The sequence below is a fragment of the Neofelis nebulosa genome, chromosome 15, assembly GCF_028018385.1.
Source record: "Neofelis nebulosa isolate mNeoNeb1 chromosome 15, mNeoNeb1.pri, whole genome shotgun sequence".
Classification (NCBI taxonomy): Eukaryota; Metazoa; Chordata; class Mammalia; order Carnivora; family Felidae; genus Neofelis; species Neofelis nebulosa.
Window position 1 is genome coordinate 42,107,391 of NC_080796.1, and position 23,761 is coordinate 42,131,151.

At 51.6% G+C, this 23,761-nt stretch overlaps 1 protein-coding gene across 3 annotated transcripts; it reads left to right on the top strand.

Annotated features, from left to right (window-relative positions):
* The first annotated feature begins 2,018 nt into the window (after positions 1–2,018).
* FCAMR (Fc alpha and mu receptor) lies at positions 2,019–15,252 on the top strand. Of its 3 annotated transcripts, none has more exons than XM_058700871.1 (7): positions 2,019–2,442; positions 5,287–5,359; positions 6,869–7,012; positions 9,951–10,289; positions 11,439–12,198; positions 12,824–12,939; positions 13,542–15,252. In XM_058700871.1, the coding sequence occupies exons 1-7, from the start codon at positions 2,404–2,406 to the stop codon at positions 13,721–13,723; spliced, it is 1,653 nt and encodes a 550-aa protein (XP_058556854.1). In that variant the 5' UTR covers positions 2,019–2,403; the 3' UTR covers positions 13,724–15,252. The 3 variants fall into 3 exon arrangements, with proteins under 3 accessions (XP_058556854.1, XP_058556856.1, XP_058556855.1); XM_058700873.1 differs by having other exon boundaries at positions 14,702–15,252; XM_058700872.1 differs by having other exon boundaries at positions 5,299–5,359.
* Positions 15,253–23,761: the final 8,509 nt, after the last annotated feature.

The window sequence follows — 23,761 nt, forward strand, 5'->3', positions numbered from 1 at the left end:
GTTTGGTCTTACTTAGTTTTTTTTTTTTTTCTGGAGTCTGGGACTGGGAATCAGAAGGTCACAGTGTCAGAAACCTATGTAAAGAGACTTCCTGTGGCTTTCTGTCAGGCAAAAGAATTCATTTACATTCTTAAGAGTAGCCTGTGCAGAGTTTTCTCTTCCATACTCCTTCAGACAGGAAGCCATCTTGGCTCTCGTTCAGTGCTCTGGAAAGTGGCCTACTGCTTTACAACCAATTGAACTTGATTATGGCTTATGTCTTCAGTAATCAAAAAGTCTCCAAAGTGTTCAAAAGGAGACAAACTAGAAAAAGGTATCCTTAAGGATGTAAAATGACTGCATTGTTTATAAAACAATACGATTTGACTAACATTTATTGATTTTTTAAATAATTTTTTAAAGTTTATTTATTTATTATTGAGAGAGAGAGAGAGAGAGAGAGCACAAGCTGGGGAGAGGCAAAGAGAGAGGGAGACACAGAATCCGAAGCAGGCTCCAGGCCCTGAGCTGTCAGCACAGAGCCCAAGGCAGAGCTCAAACCCACAGGCCACGAGATCATGACCTGAGCTGAAGTCAGACACTCAACCGACTGAGCCACCCAGGTGCCCCGACATTTATTTAAAAATACAAAATCGATCCAAACATGTCCTGAGAAAAATGGACTTATTTTTAATCTTTCAGATGCCAAAACAATCAAATGGCCAAAAAGAGAAAAGAAGAAAAGAAAGAATAAAGAAAGAAAGTGGTAGGCCTCTGAATAGATGAAAACCTCCAAAAAGGACTTTTTTCGAGGGTTTGATCATCCAAAGACACCTGCTCTCTGTCGCTGTAAGCTAAGCTATTAATATTATCAGCTAACATTTACCGATATTTTACTACATGCCAGGAACGTTAAATTACATGGATTGTCACACTTAATCCACCAAATAATTTATGAGGTAGGTGCTATTAGCTCCTGTTCTCAGATTAGGAAAACAGGGGCTAAAACGGATAAGTAATCTTACCCATATCGCTTTCCTAGTAAAAAGTAGGGCTGGTATATTAACTTGGAAGGAGTCTGACTCCAAAGTCTATGTGATCAACCACGATGCTCCGGAAGGAGCTGGGAATGGAAAATCTGGCCAAGCATTAACCCTCTCTTTCCACCATTCAGTTCCAGGGATAAGCAGGGCCGCCATGCACAGCGTTTCGGGTTGTGCACTACTTAAGCATGCCACGGCTAAGGGGATGCCCTTTCCCCTGTAGATGTATTCTAACTTATATGAGAGGCGATAGGTGTTGGTGAAGATGTGAAGCTTCTAACCAAGTCCCGGCGTAGCAGCACACATCTCCGTGCACACAGAATCTGGCACACACACGTGCATGAGACCACCTTGTCCCAGCCACACCCCAGACATCCCACGGTATTATTTTTTGTCCTCTCCTATTGCTCTCGGGGACACAGCTCCTACCCCCAAACTGTCTTCCAACCTGGAAGGGTGAATGCATGAGCCAAACAAGCTGCCACCTCTAATTATTGTGCAACAAGATGTCAACTGCCTTGATTTTTCTAAAGGAGACGTGTCCTTTCTACCTGGCACAAGGGTGCTCTCCGGGGGCCCTGGTGAGGACCTTCTTTTAGAACCAACAGAGGTAGGCATTACATCCCTTACGAGGAAAAGAGCCCACCCATGACATATTTCCCAAAGCAAAACGTTGAGGTTATGTTTAAGCCTGTCGGCTGTCCTTCCTCCTTCGGGATGAGCCCCGTGTGTCAGTGCTCTCTTTCCGTGGAGGTCATCTCATTTCCTGGACGGTGCTTTGGCTGGAGCATGAATTAGCGACTGCCAGGCATGCAGTTGAGCAGGGAGTCCATGACCCGAACTGGCTCTCCCTGGGAGCCTAAGGGGTCAGGCCAGCAGAAGGCACCAGCTGCCCAGCCAGACCATAGGGGAATTCCTCTCCTGAATTTTCTCCCCTCCCCAGATTGTCTCATCATCACCCTACAGGGGTCAGCTAAACTGGGGCATCCTGAAAAATCTGGGGCTCTGGACTGGAGGGGAAATGAGAAGTGGAAGATTGGAGATCCGTGTGTTTTCTTTGATGCCGCTGTCACCACCCCTGGAAGAGTTCTTCAAGAGTAAGTGACAGGAAGGACCACAAGGAGCCAGGGCTGGCTCCCCCCTAGAAGAACTAGAAGCCGAGGCCCGATGTGCCCTGACTCGCTGCAGGTGTGGAGGGGCGAGGGGCACAACTACGTCTCGCACTTGTGTCTTCCGGGGCTATAGCCCCAGCTGCTTTCCAGTGCTCCGGTGCTTCTCAGTCTCAAGGTTAGAGGGAAGACGCTAGAAGGTGTCCAAACACCAGCATCTCAAAGAGAGAGAGAAAAAGAAAAGTCCAGGTGAATTTTACTTCTGGGCTGAGATGGATAGAGAAGCCTCCGCTAAGCCCGGAGAAGGACAGGTGAGATGCGGCTTCCCCCCTACGCCTACCCCCCCACCCCAGGCTGGGGTCCTGTCTCCCAGTGGGCGGTGGTGAATTTCTGCAGCAGTTCTCAAGCATGCATTCAGGGGCCCTCCCCACAGCAGGCCGGACTCACTCCCAGGGGGCCAGGAAAGGTCTGTGGGGTCCAGGCTGCAGCATTGCCCTCCCACCTCCCGGCTCTCCTGGTCCCCTCGACTCTCCCTTCCACCAGAGTGAAAGATTCCTTTGAGGCCCTAAGTAATGTAGAACCAACAAATGTCAGAAAGAGAAGGAAACATGGGGATCCACAAAGTTCTTCTGCTATAGTGGAGACAAGGATGCATTGTTCTAGGTCATTCCATCAGCCACAGGCAAAGCAAAAGCTCCTGAGTCCTGGTTCTGTGCACTTCTCTCTGTACCACAGGGGCTCATTTCTTTCTTGTCAGCTGCCCCAGGGGTAGGGAATAGGAGAGGAGTGGGCCTGGTGGGGGGTGGGGGTGTGTGTGTGGGGGGAGGGGGTGGCCAGTAAGGATCCGGGGTGTCGTAGAGCAGCCTGTGTTGAAGATGAGATAGATGTCCTTCCTGGCAGGACCAGGGGATGAGAGTGCCCCCCCACCATGTGGCCCTCACCCCCTAAGATGTTGTGCATTATAACAAAGGCCTGTAGCCCCAGGCTGCTGAGTTAGGGCCCTCTGTATCCTGGAGAAAGGCTTTCTGAAGGTCATTGGCAGGGTGGGGGACTTGGAGACATTTCCTCCAATATAGTCTTTTCAGCCTCGGATCAAGGCTAATAGCACCCTGGAGGCCTTTTATCTCACACTCTGTGCTTCCTCATTGCCCCTCGGAGGCCAGGCGGCTTTTGCTCCTGCCTAGAGATTGTTGCCCCAGGGGACTCCAGAGGAAGCGGGTGGTGTGGTCTACAGACTTTGACCTCAACCTGTGCTGTGTCAGCACCTAGTGTGTTGGGAAAACCAGCCCTAGGAACCTGGGCTTGGTGGACAGACATTAATCAAACAAACAGATTAGGCGCAGGCACACCTGGAGAGCCTCTGGGGGAGGGCAGGCAGCCAGAAAGCTCTGGACGGCACAGAGGGCCTATGGCTGCCATGGCATTGCCCAAGATGGGGCCATCGTGGAGGAGGCATGAGAAGCCCCAGGGCTTTTCCAACCCCAGCCAGTCTCGGGGCTCTGCCTGGATAGAGAAGCCAAGGCTTTGGTGGGGGGCTGGTTGGGCAGAGCCGAGCTGGGGTGGAGAGTTTGCAGCTCCAGGGCCAACCCATGGAGCCTACGATGCTCGTGTCCTTTACTCTCCCTTCCCTTCCCTTCCCTTCCCTTCTTTTCTTCTCTGCCTCCTACTTCTTGCTTCCCCCATTCCTTTTTCTCCTCTTTCAGTCTATGCCCCAGCCTGGCCAGCGGCCTTGCAAGGCTTTGTCTAGTTGGGCCAGAGGGGGTGGGTGAGCGTCTCCTGCCCATGGCCCAGACCGCTGACTATCTGCTCCAATCCTCAACATTAGTGACGCAGGGATTAGAGGAGGAAGGAGACAGTGATGGCTAACTTTAGTTTGCCTTTTTTTTTTTTTTTTACAGGTCCCAAGAACTGTAGGCAGTAGACAGATTCAAAGCACAGATTTTTGATTAATCAAAAAGCATCCTTGAAAACCCTAGGAGGAATACAAATGAAGTATAATGTACAATCTCTGTCTTTATAATCAGCAGACAAGGGAAGACTGTTGAGTAGGGATCAGTATGGTGTCTGTTACGGGAGTGGTCAGTTCACAATAGCTGTGTGCTGTGCTCCTACACAGTCCTGCATCCTGTTCCAGAGCCTGGGGGCAGAGATGACACGCAAAGTCCCACCCCAGGCCGGCAGGAGAGACCAGAGCAGAGGGAGATCAGTGTGGACGGGAGGACAGGGAGGGCTTTCTAGACGTTGTGGAGAAGAGACAGACGAGGACAGTCACGCAGACAATTGCTTTTTCTGACAGCTCATTTTTAAATTTTTTTTTTAAGGTTTATTTACCTTTGAGACAGAGAGAGACAGAGCATGAACGGGGGAGGGTCAGAGAGAGAGGGAGACACGGAATCCGAAGCAGGTTCCAGGCTCTGAGCTGTCAGCACAGAGCCCTATGTGGGGCTCGAACCCACAGACCTTAAGATCATGACCTGAGCCCAAGTCGGAGGCTCAACCGACTGAGCCACCCAGGCACCCCCCCCCCCGCCCCCTCCACCCCCGATAGCTCATTTTTAACTCCTTGTTACTGACCGGAGGTACACGCCCAGTGAAACAGAAGGCTTCCCTTGAAGGAATCAATTCTCCTTCCGCAAAATAGAAGGGGGGAAGGGGGAAGGGGGGAGGTTGCTGCTCTGCATGGAGCACACTGCCAGCACTTCCGACACAATTGAGTTTCACTTGTGCAACAACCCCCTTACGCATTTACTCATTTCCCTGGAGAGGAGACTGACCCCCCCCCCCCCAATTCCGGGCTAGGTGTAAGCTTCAAGTGTGTGGTCTTTCCACTCTCTGTGGCTCCCCCAAATTCGGAGCTCCACGCTGGCAGGCGGGCGCGGGGGCTGGGATCCTACAGGGGGAGTCCACCTCTTCTGAACCCAGAAACCCCGAGGGTAGGGACGTTGTAGCCTTGGTGGTGGTGACCCAGGCCAAACACACGTGCTTAGGAGTGAGAGATGGAGTCATGCTGGCCTCAGAGGGGGCAGTTCCCACTCTGCTCTTGGTTGGATGTAGCCCATCCAGCCGCAGCGCTGAGCAAACTGAGGTCCTGGAGAGAGAAGGGGCTCGGCCCAGGTCTCCCTGCTCCGCACCCTCTCAGGCTTTGTCCACTGCAGTGTTTTTTGCAGGTCACCAAGCAGAGGACAGGATGGAAATTGCCCATCTTCCTCACGCTGTGCCTGTTGCAAGGTGAGTCCCAAACCCAGCCCAGACTCAGAGCTTGCGGGATGAGCCCCGTGCCTTCCAGGCTGCAGAGATTTCTGGCGGGCCCTCGGTGGCGTTCAGGGCTCCCATGGAAGTTTTGGGAATACCCCGGCTTTCTCTCCGGGGATCCAAGGCCCTGCAGTGGATCCAGGGAGTGGTCAGATCTAGGCCCAGGGGGAATGGGAGAGGCAAGAGAGAGGGCGTATGCCTGTTTTGATCTTTTCTAGAAGATTCACTGTCTTGCTATGCCCAATATCTCTGCTCTCTTCCATTCAAGTTGATGGCTGAAAGTCGGCTGCATTTGCAAGATAAGGGTTCCAGGGCTTGTGTATAAAAGACGGCAGGCAGCGGGCACGTTCCCACTCATTCAAAAAACACTCAGTGCCAGGCCCAGTACTAAGGACTTAAAGGTGCAGATCTGTCCTACATGAAACAGTTTGGAGTTGACAAAGAAACGAGATGGGTCAATAAAATTTACATCTATGCATTTACTGATTTAGTCAACATACATTTATGGAGGGCTGACTGTATGCCCTGCGCTAAGGGCGGATGGATGAAAGACAGAATCTTGCCAATAGGTGCTGGCAGGCTGGTGTGGTGAGCCTGGCCAGGTATAGATCCGGCTCAGATGACAAATGGCCCTATGTGCTCTGGTCGGCATTTTATTTTATTTTATTTTATTTTATTTTATTTTATTTTAACGTTTATTTTTGAGAGAGAGAGAGAGAGAGAGAGAGAGAGAGAGAGAGAGAGATCACAAGCGGGGAAGGGGCAGAGAGAGAGGAAGACACAGAATCCAAAGCAGGCTCCAGGCTCTGAGCTGTCAGCACAGCCTTACGAAGGGCTCAAACTCACAAACCGCGAGATCGTGACCTGAGCCGAAGTCAGATGCTTAACGGACTGAGCCACCCAGGCGCCCCAAACAAATCAGAATTTTAATGAATCAAGGGTCGCTAATACAGGAGCAAGAACTCTGTACTATAATCAGACCATCTCTTTATTTTAATCTCCCCCCAGCCCCTTCAAGTTTTTTCCAAAAGCCCCCAGATGAAAACTCAGGCAGGCCCATGATTTTTCTGTTAACATACTAGTGTAGGTGAGGGTTCTGACTGAATTTCTTTCACTCTCGAATGCTAAATTTGAAGTTCTAAGTGTGCAGTTCAATATTTTGGTTGGCCCTTTAATCTTCCTTCAACGATATGCCCCATCATCTACCCAAGGCCTATGGTCAGGAAGACGCTGCAGGGGGGACGCGGTGGCTGTCTTCTCTGTTCCTCTCTTCTGCCTCCTCCCCATGTTGGCACTTGGGGCTCGGGACCCCAGCAGGGTCCCAGGAGCAAAAGGGAGGAGAAGCAATAGACAGGGAGCTCTTGCTTGCTGGGGTGGCCTGGAGCTCTCTGGCCTGGCAGGAGTTTAGAGCTGGCTCTTTCTTTGGTGGGTGCATTTGTGAACTTAGATGGTCCCCTGATGGCCCATCTCCTCCCTTCACCCCAGGTTCTGCTTTGACCCCTCCACAGAGAAGACCCCATCTCAGATGCCTGCGGACCGTCTCTCTGCCCTCTGCACCCCGCCTCTGGGCCAAGGAAACACTCACTCCTTTCTCACCCCTCTGCGGGAGAGGGAAGACATCCATAGCAGGTGCAATGACTCTCCCTCTGTCCTGCCTCAAACCTCTTGTGCTCTCTCAGACAGAGTCGGTCTCTGGTCCATGGCTGCCCCACATCTGCAGGCCCACCCCCCCCACACTTGCTCCTCTCTGAGAGAAGCCATAGCCACAGACGACTGCCGGGAAATGATGGGTGAATGAGTTCAGGGCATCTGTCTCCACTGAAGGGCAGAGAATCTGCATCAGGGGCCCCAGATGGGCACCACGTTGATCTAAAGTGCTAGCTCTTTCTTTAATTTCCATAGGTGACTAATAAAAATTCCAAATGACATGGGGGCATCTGGATGGCTCAGTCCATTAAGCATCCTACTTCGGCTCAGGTCATGATTTCACGGTTCATGGGTTTGAGTCCCGCATCAGGCTCTGTGCTGACAGCTCGGAGCCTGGAGCCTGCTTCAGATTCTGTCTCCCCCTCTCTCTGCCCCTCTCTCTGCTTGCATTCTCTCTCATTATCTCTCTGTCCCTCCCTCAAAAATAAAGAATAAAACATTAAAAAATAAAAAAAATCCAAATGACATATAATACATACCAAATACATTCCAAGTTATACATAATATAACATATATACCTTAATTATGTATAACTAGGAGCTACTGATCAGTAATCTACTGAGTTCTTAAGGGCAAGTTAAATTTGGTATTAATAAAAGAAAAAAAATGTTCATTGCAAGAGCTGATTACAGACTCTTTCTTTTAAAGTTTATTTTTGAGAGAGAGAGAGAGAGAGAGAGAGAGAGAGAGAATCCAAAGCAGGCTTTGCGCTGACAGCAGCGAGCCCAGTGTGGGGTTTGAACTCACAAACCATGAGATCATGACCTGAGCTGAGCCACCCAGGAGGCCCTGGTTAAAGATTCTCAATCAGCTTTCTACAGCGAGGTCGGACTGCCCCGTCCTGCCGATTCGTGGAAGAGACATACAAAAGATTGTCTCGTGTGTGCCACAAGTAGATCACAAGAATTCCTGAAAGCTAGGGCACGAACACTTTATCAGGGCACTACCAATGTTGTCCTGAGATGGTCCTTGTTTGTAACTGAATATTCTTGACTCTTAATGATAAATTGCCACTTATCCTGATAAAGAGCGGCACAGTTGGTGATGCGTCATGTAATTAAACCTACTGTGAATATTGATATAGTCGTGGCTTTTATGGCCCTGAGTCTTCTAGAATTAGCCCTCCGGACATACGCAACAGGCAGGGCCAGCTCGACGAGCTAAGAGGGCTGGGTTTAATGCTCTGCTATTACCCTGGTGAACAAGGGGTTAATAATTTTGCAACACGGGGCTCTGCATTTTCGTTTAGCGCTGGGCTTTGCAATTATGTGGCCACTACGGGCAACAGGATATTAAACTTGGGTATTAAACTGAACCTACTTGTCTTCCGAGGCTCTAGAGACACCGACCGAGTTGATACGCACCAGGTACCCACAGCCTAAAGCAAGATATTCTGCTGCCTGGGCAGGAACGCGCAGAGCGGTTATAAAGCCGGTTGTCCCTGCAATAGCCCGCCGCGTAGCCATCTGAAGAATCGTGAGCCCGCAGCAGAGCTCACCGGGAGAGCCGCTTTGGAGAGAGATGTCCATGTGTTGCGCCCTCCTCCACTTGCCTGGGGAGACAGGAGGGATCGCTGCCTCCTCCCGTTCAGCCAAGTTCAGAGAAGGAATCTGTAGGAAGACACTCAGCGAGTTTTTCCTATGTCCCAGCTTCTCCTGACAGCAGAACAAAGGCGTTTCCTGGAACCTGCCGAAAGGAGCTGGCCTGGGGACTCCTCCACGAAGGCCACCCAGAAAGGACTGTGACCCCAAAAGGAAGGGCAGGTGGCCAGCCGTCATAGGTTTAGTGGTGGGGGGGAGGCACAAAAGGCCAGTCGGAGAGACAGTTCTTGCCAGGAGGGAACTGCAGCCAGAGGCCATGGAAGGGTCTGGGAGGCAAAAGTCCCAGGAAGAGCTCTGGCCGCCCGTGTGCCCAGAGAGCATGGCGAACAGAGTACAACTCTGCGCCTCACCTTCCCCTCTGTTCCTCTGTACCCAGTCCCCGATGGGCCTAAACACCAGTTTTGAGTAGAAGGAGTAGAGCAAAGAGACTGGAACGGCAGCCAGTCGTTGGACTGGACTGACCTTACCACCCTGGGCCAGGCCGGACTTTTTCCCCATCCGAGGGAGACCATGAGAATTACCATGAGTGAGGTTATGCCTGCGATTCATCAAGCAGCAGAGGCCGTGTGAAGAGACAGTGAGAGACACGACAAGCCTTGTTTCTGCTCGCCCCAGAGCGAGTTAATGTCATTCAGTAAACAGGCCGTGGGCCGGTTCAACCACGATTTCCACCTGTTACCAAAGCGGGTGTGTTCGCAGGCCCGTTCAGCTATGCGTTGATGGGGGCATGTGGTTGTTTACCCTCTGCCGGAAAATGCGGGGGGCGAACACATCCCCAGTCACTGGTCTGGGGATGTACCCACCAAGTGGACCGGGATACCGGTGTTTCAGGCACCCTCTCCGCTTGGGGGAAAGCACGCTAACCTGTTCTTACCATCGAACTATCTCTTGTGTATTCACTCCACCAACCAGACTGCAGCCCTCATGTCAGATGTTGACCCAGGCACCGGACGGACTCGTAGGAGAAAGTCTGGCACATGATAGGAGCCAGCTAACAGTTGGAAAGAGTATTCCTGCATTCCTGTCTCTCACAAGGGGCCCTGGATACAGCTGCATTCCGTATCTTGGGGTACTCCCGATCCAGGGGCTAAGATCTGACATTTATTTCTATGTTGATTCTTCCTCACCTCACTTTCACGAAGGTGTTTTTCTGGCCTATTCCCTAATTCCGACAGAGTCTGGAGCTCGTACCTCCCCACGGTGACCTTTCGCGAATCTCCCTTCCCTTTGACCATTTTTTTCCTTCTCTCTGCCCGCAGACGCAAACGCACTGAAGGGACCGAAGCTGGTGTTGGGGGAGCCGGGGGGAACTGTCACCATCCAGTGCCATTATGCCCCCTTGGCCATCAACGTATACGAGCGGAAGTACTGGTGCCGTCTCAGCCCCCTGACGTCGTTCTGCCACACCATTGTGTCCACCACCGGCTACGCTCATCTTGGCTACCGTGGCCGCGTGACATTCGCAGACTTCCCGCAGAGAGGCTTGTTTGTGGTGAGGCTGTCCCAACTGTCCCCGGATGATGTGGGCCGCTACCGCTGTGGCATTGGGAAGAGAAATGACATGTTCTTCTTCAGCATGAATCTGACCGTCTCTGCAGGTACGGGCTGACGGCGGGTGGGTCAAGTCTGGTGAGGGGAATGCTGGGAAGGAGAAGGTGTGGGAGAAGACTGTCCGGTCCAAGAGGTCCTTAAACCTGAGGGGAGCGATGAGGAAAAGCTGGGGGTGGGGCAAGGACTTTAAGAAGTAGGCTTTCAGGGGCGCCTGGGTGGCTCAGTCGGTTGAGGATACAACTCTTGGTTTCGGCCCAGGTCATGATCTCACAGTTGCGTGAGTTGAAGCCCCATGTCTGGCTCTGCACTGGCAGTGAAGAGCCTACTTGGGACTCTCTCTCTCTCTCTCTCTCTCTCTCTCTCTCTCTCTCTCTCTCTCTCCTCCTCTGCCCCTCCCCTGCTTGCTCTGTCTCTGTCTCTCTCAAAATAAATAAATAAACTAAAAAAAAAAAAAAGTAGGCTTTCATTTCAGAAAGAAATTACCTTCAGGAAGGTAGATATTAGGAAACACTTCCAAAATGAATGCATGCAGACTGCCTCACCCAAATCCTCCCACATTTTGTGGCATGTGTTTTTGGAGAGGACTCGAAGAAGTTGAATTGAATAATATGGCTTCTTAGGCGCATGATGTCTCTTTGTTCAGACAAGCAGAGCAGGTGAGAGATGCAGGACAAAAGAGGCTCTTCCTGAGACCGAGCCCCTTAGCAGACATCTGACAGCTTCGAGGTCCATGCTCTGTGTGGCAGGTTCCAGAGAAGGGACCCAGAATCGGGCACCCAGAGCCTGGGGAAGGGCACCCAGGCAGTGGAAGACAGGAGAGAGGCAGTGCCTGGGATTGCATTTGTCTTGTTCAATGTCACTCTAACCATCTGCTGAGATTGGCTGCTCTATTTGAGGACCCGTATGTGGTGGGCTGTGGGAAAGAGGCCAGTATGGGCATGCAGGACAGCTCAGTAGAGACTGTGGGCATAAAAAAGAGAGAGAGAAAGGACCATAAAATGTCAACATTTGCAAAAAGATTAGAGATTCCACCCGGTTTTCCCCTATTTTTATTTTATCCAACATATTGACCCAAGACTGTGTTGCTTAATGAGGATGCATTCCTTGGGGCAAACACTTTAAGCCTGGGATCTTTTGCTAAATCCTGTAGGCAGCTGGGATAGCCTTCCTATGCGGTCTCCTTCCGCCATTGACAGGTCTTTCCAGCGCCGTCCCCCCACCCACTCTGGCTGCTGGTGAGCTCCTCGTGGCATCCCTTGGAACAGCAACACCGGCGGCCAACAGATGGACCCCAGCAACCTCCTGGATGACAGAAAGACAAGGGACAGGATTCCACAGAGTTGCTCTGACTCCAGGAACCGGGAAAACAACAGCTTCCGCTGAGGGCAGGCAGACCCCAGGAACAACTGGGGCAGCAGCTCTAGGGACAGGTAGTCGGGTAGAGAGTTCTGTCCGGACAACAGTCCCCATTCCAGAGAGTTTGGCTTCAACCATTGGTGATATGTCCAATACGACAGAAGATGTTTGGGTGTGGGACACCAACGGCTCGGTAGGGGATTCGGGCAGGCCCAGCGAGGAAGGGAGGGAGATAACAACTACTGAGGCCGATAGGCCACAAGAAGAAGCAGAGAGGGTCAGAACAGCTCTGGATGTAGTTGGGAAGGTCATAGGGACCATCAGGCCAACAACTCTGGTCTCAGAAAAACGGGTGCAGGAAATCTTGCAAGAAGCAACAGCCATTGCTAAGCCCCAAGCCCTGGGCTCCATTCAAAGAACTACCCCAGCTGCAGGCGTGTGGACCCTGGGGCCCTCCAGCATACAGGTGGCGTCTGAGGAGGGAGCTACCGAAGGGGACCTAGACATGCCTGCGGGACACAGCGATCCCCAAGCAACGCCGAGCCAGGCCCCGGCAGCTGGGCCCAGGAGGCCCCTGGGCAAGGGGTATTCCATGAAGAGGTAAACTCCCAGCCCCTCCTCTCTGCCCTACTCCAGGCATGCCCTTCCCTGGGCCGACCTCTGCGCCCCCCTCTGCCTGCTCACTTCTCTCCCTTTGTCACCTCAGGACAGCAAAGGGCAAGGCCCATAAACATCACAGACCCTCCCTTGTTCAAGGCTCCTTGCTAAGAAACCCTGAGTATTTTCATGTGGTTTTCAAGCAAAGATCAAAACAAAAGAGGAACAGAATATTTAGGTGGAAGCTTTGGGACTTTTTTGTAAAAGGTGAGGAACAAAAGCTCCAGACAGGGGAGGTACTTGCTGAAGCCACAGGGGAAGACCGTGAAACCATGGGGCAGAGCCCCATGCCCAGGGTGGATTCCCTGCCTCTCACTCAGTCCTCTTTCCACGGTGACACAGAGTGGCCCCCACCTGCCTCACACTCGGTACAGTAGGGACAAGACGGGGGCTCCCATCCCAGCTATGCTACGAACCTGCCGTGGGAATAAGGGGAGCCGACTTCCCTCACCTCAGCTTCTCACCTGTAAAGTGAGGGGCGAGGGCCGAATGGCCTTCAGTCTCCTGTCTAGCTCCCGCCCGCCCTCCCCTGCACTCTTCTCATCCCCACCTGTTACTTCCACTCCAGGGCTTCTCCAGGAGAGAAAAACATCTCTCGGATCCTGACTCCTGTCTCTACGGTGCTCTTCCCCCTCACGCTTGTGGCTCTCCTGTTGCAAAGGAGGCTCCGGATAAACAGGACCTGTGAGTTGAGCCGAGGAGGGAGTGCTCGTTCCCACCGGACACCCTCCGGACTGGGTGGGGTCCGGACTGGTAAAAGTGCTAAATTCTAGACAGAGCCATTTAACCGGTCCTGGCCTTGGTTTCTCAATGAAATGGGAAAATCAGTTATGCCTCAAAGGCACCCCCGGGCAGAAGGAGAAGCTCTTTCAGAGGATGGCAAGCCATAAGCCAACGGTGGGCATGGGAACTGCATGAGCCATGCCGGCAGCAGGCAACAGGAGCACAGGGACCAGGTGCGGGGAGCAGACCACATTTGCACCCTCTGCCTCATGGCCCAGCCAAAAGCCTCTTCCGGCTAGGTTTCAGTACTCCTCAAGGGAGTGTTCTGTGGTATTTAGCTCTGATGAAGAGAGGGCGAGATGTTCCAGGACCAAGTGGAAGAGGCTGAGGTGCTCACACCCAGGACCTCGAAGGCCTGGCCCAATCCTTTTCAATCCAAGGGCTCAGTTGCAATTCATCTGTGTCAGTAAGTTCCCAGAAGGTTGTAGGGGTTGGGGGGTGGGGTACTCAGGGAATCGCATTCAGTTCCCAGTACCCTCACGGCATGCTCTGTGTCTGTGCAGCTCAGGAGACAGAAGGGACAGCAGGGGTCACCTTGATTCAGATGACGCATTTCCTGGAACTGAGCCTCCAGCCAGACCAGCTGCCCCACGTAGAGAGGAAGATATTCCGGGATGAGTCTCCTCCTCAGGCCCATCTGACTGTCCCCGAGAGGCACCCTGGCCCCCAAGGAATGGAACAATAAGCTGTTCAGTCCCCATGGAAAGAGAGCCAGGACCAAACGCCATGACTTCAGCCTTTTTTCATCCTTCCTCCACCTATACAGAGGGAAGCAAATGGACTGGGGAAACAGAGGCTGGCCGTCCTTGGGCCTAGGAAAGTCAAGCATTTCCCACAGCCAAAGGTGGTATATGACTCAAAGGAGGCTGCAAGAAAGGATTTATTAAACATTGGCGGAGGTCACCTAGGAGAGCGTGGAACTTCCATTTCCGGGAGTTTGAAAATAGAGGAGGCTTCCAATTGCTACGAATTCTTAGCCATCATTCCTACTCCTTGCTAGGCATCCCCTTTTCTCAGGTCTGTTAGCATTCAGCCTGCTGCACACATTTATTTAATCATATTCACGTACACGAGGCTTGCCTTCTCAAGAAGATTCTAAGCTCCTTTAGGGCAGTAATTGTGTTTGATCCACATCACTATGTCCCCAGAGAACTTCCAATTCAGTAGGGCGCCCAGTAAGTATTTGTGCTGAACGGCTGACCAGAGGGCATGGGCTCAGTGGCCTCCGAGATATTCTGAGTCCCCCTTCACTCCCCTCCAGTCCCTCGGAGGACTCCATAGGCAGGTGCTTTCTCCATAGAAACGAAAAGGCACAACCCCCATTCCTCAAATCATTCCCCCACATTTGGGCCCATTGTCATCATGCCACAGACCTTTTGACCTAGGCAAAATTTTCTGGGATTTTCCTAAATTCATGGGCGAGGAGGGTATTTTTCAGTAGATTCTCACCTTTTTCATAAAGTTCCTCTTGTTCAACTGCTTCTGAATCCTTGAGATCAAGGACTGTTGTTGAAGTTGGGAAATGACCATTGGGGGGAGGGAGGGGGGTGGAAGACAGAGAAGGTGGCCAGAAGGAATTTTATGTGGATTCTGCTTTTATAACCTTTTCATCCCATGCCTATTGGGGAACTTTCACTCCATCCTTGGTCCCACTGTCTTTCAGGCATTATATCAGCTCTTTTGTTTTGCCGAATCTGTTAACCAACTGTCTGAACTTCATGTTTGGGCAAAGCAGCCTTTGAGCAATGGAAGAGAAAGAAAAGGAAGGCTCCAATGTCAAGTTGAGAATTGTCAAGTGGACATTTCCAGAAGGATCAGTCCTGCCTCCTAGGCTGTCAGCAACACCAGAGACACTTTGTTAACACATCCTCACAGCTGGTGCTGAACCCGGACACTCTCCCCAGAAAACCATGGAGATTTAGTCTTCAAGTTTGGTGAGAGAGACCCCAATGTTTTGGTTATGTAGGGAAGTTGAAAACATCTGACCAAACAGAATCACAGAATTTCAGAGCTAAAAGGTCCTTAGAAGTTAACCACTCTAGGGTGAGGTAACTGAAGCCTTGCGGGGGAGAAGGAAGTTGTTTAAACCCAGTTAGGAATAGACGAAGGCTCAGAAAAGAGAGCTCATAACCTTGATTTAGTGCTTTCTCCACTTCCTCACTGCTAAACAATGTATCAAAGCAAAACTAGTTAAAAATAAATCAATGACACCACCATGGGCATGGGCTCGCCTCACACCATTTTCATGAATGCTGCAAAACCTGTAAGAGATAGAGAGATAAGGCAGCCACATTAACCCATTCAACCAATAAGGAAGCGAGCCCTGGGGGAGTATGTAATACAGCTAAGGTCTTTTGGCTTATTAGAGGTGGGGACAGACTGAGACCCTCCCGCCCCCTGCCCTGGATCACTCAGTGCAGGATCACCCCACCTAACTGGTGTTTACCAGGGGCGTCCACAGAATGCTAGCTTCTCAAGATTGTTAAGAGGTATTCTGAGGGGGGGAAAAAAGCTTCGGTAGATCAAACAAGTTTGGGAAATGCTGGTTAAAGAATAAACAAGTTCTTTTGCGTAGGACTTTTTGGAGCCTCTAATCCACTAAGATGCATGGCAAATAGCCGTGGGGTGTGGGGACATGATGAGTGTTTTGCCAGTGTTTTGGACTATTGTGTGTTGGTGAAGCAATCTCACTGGACCGGGATCCTCAGATCACTTACTGCTTGGGGAAGTTGGATGCACTAAGGCAGGGGTCAGCACCCCTTTTCTGTAAAGGGCACGAAAGGAAACACTTTAGACTCTGTAGGACACATAGCGTCTGTTGCAACACCACAGTTCTGCTGTTGTAGCACTGAAACAATGACTCTGACAGTGCCAACAACATTTTATTTACAGAGATAGGTGGCAAGCTGCATCTGACTCCGGAGCCACGATTTGCCAAGCCCTGAACTAGCACACAAGACTCCGATGTGAGGGATCAGACCCTCTTTCTTCCTCAAAAGCTGCCCTTGCCACGCTGCTCAGGAACCTCTCCTTTCTCCAAATCCCTGTAACACTTTCTGCTTGGGGTTCAGCAGTCGGGGCACCCGGCCTGACTGCCCCATCTTGGGGAAAGAGGGGACCAGCTCGGCAAGGGTGTTGGCCGAGTGGCTGGAGTCGGGAGCGGCTTCTAGAAGTAGGACCAGGTGCATTAGGGAAAAGCTGAGGTCCACCGGCAGGGGACGAGCTAGTGCAAGTTCAAAGGGTCAGAGCAGAGCCAAGATTAGAGTCTCAGGGCCTACTGTTCGGAGCCGGGCAGAGATAAGATCTGAGGGAAATTCTCACCTGGAAGGAAATGGGGCAGCCCCATGTCTTTACAGCTCTTCTTTATCGGCTACCTGATAACCTGGTGTGACGCGGGAGTAAGACAGACAGAGCAGGCGGGCTCCACCACTCGGTATGGTCCGTGATTTGTTTTTCTTCTTCCATCCCCCGTTAGCACGATACATCACTGGGATGCGAGGCAGGGAAACATCCATCACTAGGCTGGAATCAAGGAAGTCTCTCTCTCTCTCTCTTTTTTTTTTTTTTTTTGTTTCTTCTTCATGGAAATTTCTAATCCAAGATACAGGCGATGAGGGAGCCTAAGGCAAGCTGACAGGCGGCAAACACTGCCCCCCCCCCCATCCCCGCCCCCCACCCAGGTGGGATATGTGTGATATTTCCCAGGCACTCCTGACTGCCTAAAAACAAAGGAAAGGGAAAAAACAAATGGTTAACTGATAGAGATCATAGTCCTGCTGGACCTAAGTCTCCATCACCCCTCCATAGTGATGTGGGAAACAAAGGCAGGAGGAGACCTGGATAGAACTTAATTTCCTTATAACCTGCAGCCCATTGGCAAATGCTTGAGGCCGGCAGAGTAAACTGTTTTTCTAGGAACTCCTAACTGTCTTAGTGCTAATGCTTTGCTAGAGCGAATAACAACCCTAGCCTGACGAGAACCAGGCCTCCAGTATCCTGCGAGTCTTCTTTAGCTTGTGAAAATCTCACTGGAAACTTCCCCTGGACTTTACCTCTCCCAACCGCATAGTATAGAAGCCAGTCTCTCCTCATGGTCCCAGGGCAGCTCTTCCTGCCCACGGGTCCTGTCCCTGTGCTTCAATAAAATCACCTTTTTGCACTAAAGATGTCTTCAAGAATTCTTTCTTGGTCATCGGCTCCGGACCCCACGCACCCCGCTATCGCCCCAAAAACCTCATTACAGGCAAGCACTGACTTTCCTACGATCGAGCAGATTCTCCCCGTGAGGGCACAAGTCTTAACACTGCTGCTCCTTCCCTAGTATCTCTGCACAGAAGGGGCTACCCTCAGCTTTCACCTCGCATCTGATACCACATTTCTGTAAGGCAGGTATGATGATTCACATTTTACAGATGTGAAAGCCGAAGCCAGAGGAAGTAAGTAGTTACGCTCTTCGGGAAAGGGCAAGCCGGGAACTGGACACAAAGCAGTCTATCTCCAGGCTTAAATCCTTGATCGGTGCGCCACACTGCCTTGCTCGACACTTAGATTTATGGCCTGGCATCTGATCAGGTCCTTTCCTGTTTAATATTCTAGAACCTTCCTTGTTTTCCTCTGGGAGGCCCAGTGTATAGAAGTTTTTATAACCATTTCCAGTAATCTGTTTTCTTTGGTCACCCAACTGGCTTACTCCTGTCCTGGCTAAGTGAAGTATAAAAGTTCAGGGAGCTGGAAATGAGCACTAAAAATTCAGTCGCTGCCCAGAGGTCCGTGCTGGCATTGTACAAACAGAGCTCAGATCTTCAATTAGCTGCGGGGATGTCCATCCATCTCAGGTAACCCAGGGCAAATGCTCGACCCCCAGCCAACTTGTCACTGTTCTCCTCTAGGACTCTGGGGGTTTCTTCCTCTCCTCCAGCAGCCAGTGTGGTCTCGGACAGACAGAATCAGCTTACTGACAGCATCAGTCAGACACAAAGAGGAAGGTATTTCCATGGAAAAACCTGTAAAGCACTTAAGGCAAGTAAACATGAGTTGTGTGGTTATTTTCCACTGGTACAGATATTCCAGGGCTAAGAGCCTGACAAGACGGGTGGAGATGGAGATTCTACTCAAAAGGAAACAGACCCTCTGGCGGGGTCCAGCCACCACCAAACTCTCCACTTCCCCCTAAAGGATGCGGCTTGGGTTGCAGGCACCAGCCCTCCCTGGCCCCCCCTTCACTGTCAGCAGGAGGACGAGCCATCACCCCACTACCCACTCTCCAAGGGGCCAACTGAAACCCAGAAGGGCAGCAGAGAGGCAGGAGAGGTCACTGTGCCACACTTCCAGAGGCAGGTAGAAATCATGAACACCGAGGCTCCAGGCCAGTAGGCCACTCTTTGCCCCCTGGCCCCATTTTGTTGAGGATGTACGTTCCCTGGTTAGCTTCTGGAGTCTTCTGTGTTCTGCCTTTTCCGATCTCTGGCTGAGTTCCCGAGTTTTGCTTGTTTGCTGCCTTGATCTAGGTCTCCCAGTTCAGCTCTGAGAGGAGAAGGTCAAACAAAGGCCACATCTTTCCCTAATTTCACTAATCCCTGGCTCCCTAACCTGAGTTTCATAGCTGGGAGGAGGAGAGCCAGGACCGCCGTGGCCCAAGCATTTTCTGATTCCCCCCATGAGTGCAGATGTCGTACTTTTCCCCAGACAAGAGTTCAGGGAAAGGGCACCAGGGAGTTTGCTTTCTTAGGGCCTGGCATGGGAAGTGCAGACGGGTTTGTGAATGCACTTGGCCTCAACTCTCCATTTTGCCAGCACACCGCTCCACCCGCGCAGTGCAGCCCGCTAAAAATTAATTACGGTATACATCACCAGAAAGAAGCGATTACACAGCCTTGCGCAGTTGGGAATGCAGAGGCTCAGATGGGCATGGGCTGCCGGGGATCACGGGGGATATTTTTCCGGTGGCAGTCTGACAGGCAAACCTTGGGCTGAAGGCCAGGCCAGACCAGGAACAAGGAAACAACAAGTGTTCAGGAGGTTCGGGAGGACCCCAGTGGCTTATGAGAGGGGCTGGGCCCTGTTACCTGACACTCTACCTGTTGACTTTGGATATCTACTCTAAAAATCTTCCTCCTTCCGCCTCTCCCTGACCAGGGTATGGAGGTGGGAGAAGGCGAGAGAGTGGTTTGGTACCTTCAGAAAAGGTTTGCTCCTTTGTTCCTGCCTCTCAGAACCAGAGAAGAAAAGTCTCTGGGGCCCTGGGATCGGCCGGCGGAAACTCAGAGAGCCTCTGGACCAAGGCCAACTTTCCAGCCTAGCTTCACTATTCCTTGTTCCTCACAACAGGCTCCTCAGAGCAAGACGCAGCCGGTCTCGGGGGGCTCCCACCACAGCTCCTGCCTTCATTATTCCACCACCCAAATGACGAAGACGCCCCAGCCCAGAAGCCCCTGAGGAAATGTTGTTTTCACTCTCTGATTGGGGGTGAACAGAACTAGGAAAACAGGTGAGGGATCAGACACCTGGGCAATGACAAGGCGAGGCAGGTAATGAGGGAGAAGGAGGTGGCCCAGTGAGTTCACGGAGAAAAAAGAGGAGCTCTGAGGCTCTCATGGGTCCATGTGGCCAGTAAGCCGCCCTCTCCAACACTCTCCGGTGACCAGAACTTCTTTCCCACCCTCCTTGCGTCCACTACCCGGCCTGCCTCCTTAAGTTTGTTCTTGGCATTGGCACGATGCTGCCAGTCACAGATGTCATGCTCCACGCTTCTTAAGAAGGACCTGGGGAGCTCCTATGAAATCACCCCACAGCCAGGCAGATTTGGAGCGTTTCTAGCTTATTCCCCCCGCTACTTACTCCCTAACAGGGAGGCTCACCTGTGAAAAGGCTCAGGCCTCCAAACAAATTAAGGACTCAGAAACTCCCCCAAGGAGTCCCCCAAGGACTCAGAAACTCACCCCAGGTGGGGGTGAGCTCCCCCCACCTGAGCTCAGCCAACTGGACTATTGCAGTCCCTACTTTCTCGGTGGGATTCCAGGCAGTGGCCACACCAGGGACCACCTTCCCAGCCAGCAGCACTCAGCTGGGCACCAAGGACAATAGTCCCCAACCCATGGCCTCTCTCCAGCCCAGGGCAGGGACAGTACACGCTGTATCCCTGCCAAGGCAGGACAGCTAGGGTCAGGAAATATAGAGTGTTACCCCCTGATGGCGAGGGTAGGGCTGCTAGGACATAATGATCCCAAATAGTAACTATCCTTTCAAAAAATGGGAGAGAAGGGATTGATATTTAGTTCGGTAGATTTGCTGTCACAATTCTGTTTTCTCCTGATCGACACTCAACTGACCATATTATTGGTTTGCAGAGGAATGTTGGATTTCAGGGCTGGCTGACCTGGGAGTAAACATCGACTCCAGGCTGGGGTTAACCATTGACTCAGCCAAAGATCTGCAAAGGGGAGCAGAGAGCTGGCGGTAAACAGCAGCGATAGGCTGTTTCATCTGTCCGCTCTTATCTCACCGGTCTGGCAAAATTGGCATTCATAAGCACCATCCACAGCGGCCAGGAGTGCAGAAGGGCAGGGGAAGTCTGGGGAAGGATGCAATGGCTTAGGCCTCCCCTTCTCTATGGGTGGCTTCCCAGGGTCTCGGAGCATCCACCCAAGGATGCAGGGTTGAAGCTGTGTACTTGGTCCTCTCCAATCTTCCCTGAATCAGTTGAAGATGCAAATCGAAGTCCATTGCAGCCCGTGGAAACACGATTCAAAAGATCCATCTGGGGAGTGAAGGCTTTGGGAAGTGGAGGAAACTTCCCAATGCTGGAAGACCTTGGTTCCTGACCCACCTATGCCGTTAGGTGTGAAGTCGGGCAAGTCATTCCACTTCTCTGCCCTTGGGTGCTCATTGATCAGTGGGGAATCTCTCTTTGTTCTGAAAGCCCATGCTGTCCCATTCATCTGAAGCTGAATCATAAGCACTTGTTAGAAGCCAGTCACTGCCCACATTATACTTGGTATTTGTCACAAACACACAGTGTAAGTATAATTAGCTCCATTTGATAAATGAGAAAACTGAGGTCCAGAGACCCTAAGTAACTTGTCAAGGGTCCCCTGGACCAACAGGTGGCAGGGCTTGGATGTGAACCCCAGACATTCTGGGTTTGGAGCCTGTGAGCTTTCCCCAGAGCTTTACTGCCTCTCCATGCCGACTACCACCTGGCTGGTGTTGATCGTTGGCAGTGGTGTATGGGATGATAACTCCTCAATTAGACCATATGCCCTTGGGGAACAGAGACACACTCTCCTGATGTTCCCAATCTCCCTGGACCTCACCCAAACTGGTCAGGGGCATAGTAGATGCTTGCAGTAAGGCTGCAAAATGGCCCCCCCAAAGACGTGTTCACCTGATCCCTGGAATCTGTAAATGTTACCTTATTGGGGAAAAGGGTCTTTGCAGATGTGATTCAGTCCAGATGCTGGAGACGAAGAGATCATCCTGGATTACCCAAACGGACCCTACATGTGGATCACAAGTGTCCTTGTAAGAGAGAACAGAGAAATATTTGCGGGCACACACAGAAGGCACAATGAGTACAAGGGCCAAAGGGGCATGATGCAGCTACAGACCAAAGAATGTCCAGGAACCCGGCAGTAACCAGAAGCCAGGAAAGGGGGGGAACAGATTCTCCCCTAGAGCCTCCAGAGGGAGCGTGGCTCTGTCCACTCCTGATTCAGACTTTTGGCCTCCAGAACTGAGAACACATTGTGGTTGTTTTAAGCCACCACAGTTATGGCAGTGTTAAATAGCCACAGGAATCAAATGCAGTGCTCCCTCAAAACACAGAATCCGAGGACTAGAAGTTTTGGAAACCACACGGCCCAGCCCTCCCATTTAACAGAAGGAACACCTGCAGCCCTAAAGGAGGAAGCGATTTGGCAAAGGTCACTCAATAAGTTAGAAGCAGGGCCGGAACCAGGACACGTACATGTGTTCTGAGACCAGTTCCTGCTGAGTCCCAGGGGTGTGAAAGTCAAATAAGAAGCTTTAGTTCTTCTTATTAGTATATTTTTCTCTTATTAGTCTCTTAAGAGGGAGGGGGGAACTTTATTATTTTTTTTATTTTTTTAAATATATGAAACTGATGGTCAAATTGGTTTCCATACAACACCCAGTGCTCATCGCAAAAGATGCCCTCTTCAATACCTATCCCCCATCCCCCCCTCCCTCCCACCTCCCATCAGCCCTCAGTTTGTTCTCATTTTTTAAGAGTCTCTTATGCTTTGGCTCTCTTCCACTCTAACCTCTCTCTTTTTTTGGGGGGGGGGAGGGGGGAACTTTAAAGTAGATGCCGTGATGTAAGTTTTGAAAGGTATGATTATTGCTGTCATCATTGTTATTATTGAGTGATGGGCAGTCCCTCCGCCTTTGGGACTGGGAGGCAGGAGCTATGCTTTAGGGCCACTGAGCTCCCGATGGGGAAGCCACAGTGAGAGAGGGGAAGTTAGGTGGCTCCGAACACACCGCTAACATGTGGCTGAGCCCAAAATAGGACGCAGGGTTTTGACTTTCTGGCTCTTCCCTGGGTTCTGCTTCTCGTTTTCCCTTTCCCCTAAGCTGGATCAGTAGGCCAGGTGGGCTGTGTGTGTGTGTGTGTGTGTGCGCCTGACACGATCTGCTAAGACGGTTTTGGGGACTTCTGGGAGCACACACCAGGACACAACCTAGGAAATTCTCCCCAGTATAGAATAAGGAAACTGGGTGGGAGATCTGGGGCCCCGGAGGCAGCCTGAGAAGCAACCGTTTTAGGGGTGTTTTTCCCTCCCTCCCTGCAAGCCTACATTTATCAAGTTTCCATCCTAGTATTCAGTGGGCTCCCCTTAACCCCCACTCCAGCTCAAACAACTAGACCCAAGATATGCCCTGCTTTGGGGGAAGTGAGTTAATGAGAAACAAGAAAACAAAAGCCTACAAATATCTGATGATTGAATCAGAAAGGAGAGAGGCATAAGATGGCAAAGGTTTGAAAGGAGCTGTAATCCGGCAGAAGCAGGCTTGTCCTATCCCTGTCCCCACACTATCTCCATCTTCCCCCACATCCTCCCACTGATAGCGACCCTGGACCCGGGGAGGAGAAAGATTGCATAGCTGTTGGGGTACCTGTGTGCCCTCCCACCCGCTACTGGGGGCGGGGGGGGGGGGGGCGCTTATTCACAGGTTGCAGCTGGGGAGAGGAGACGGACAGCGATGGAGATATCCAGAACAGGCTGGAGGTGCCAGAGCCCGGGGGAACTGCACCTTGCTTGTCCTGTATAGAACTTCGGTGGTCTGCAGTCTTGCCAGAATTCACTGCAACTCTGGCTACATGGGAGCAGTGGGGCGCAGAAGGCTACAAGGGGCTTAGGGGAGAATGAGGCTCTGCTTCACGGGATCTCCCAAAGGCCTCAGGAGGCTCATGATGAGCCCAACTCGCCCTGCGTCCACAGGAAAGGCAAGGAAGGGCCGAGAGGTCGCAGGGGTCCTACCCGAAGGAGCCCAGAGGTAGGGACAAGGGGAGCACAGAGTGGACCACAGATGTCTCAGGATGAGCGGGGATAAAGGCCACGGATCCTCAGTACCAGGTACATTTCAGAAGACAGGGCTCTCTCCTTCCCAGCATGAGGCCAACGCACAACCACAACAAAGCAAGACCAAAATAATAGGGCCTTCCTTCTATTGCCTCGACAGTAACCTTGACATAAGCCGC

Coding starts and splice junctions, on each gene's coding strand:
- FCAMR (XM_058700871.1), top strand. CDS start 2,404: ATGGATAGAGAAGCCTCCGCTAAGCCCGGAGAAGGACAG. Junction 2,443..5,286: donor CTAAGCCCGGAGAAGGACAG/GTGAGATGCGGC, acceptor TGTCCACTGCAG/TGTTTTTTGCAGGTCACCAA. Junction 12,940..13,541: donor GCTCCGGATAAACAGGACCT/GTGAGTTGAGCC, acceptor GTGTCTGTGCAG/CTCAGGAGACAGAAGGGACA.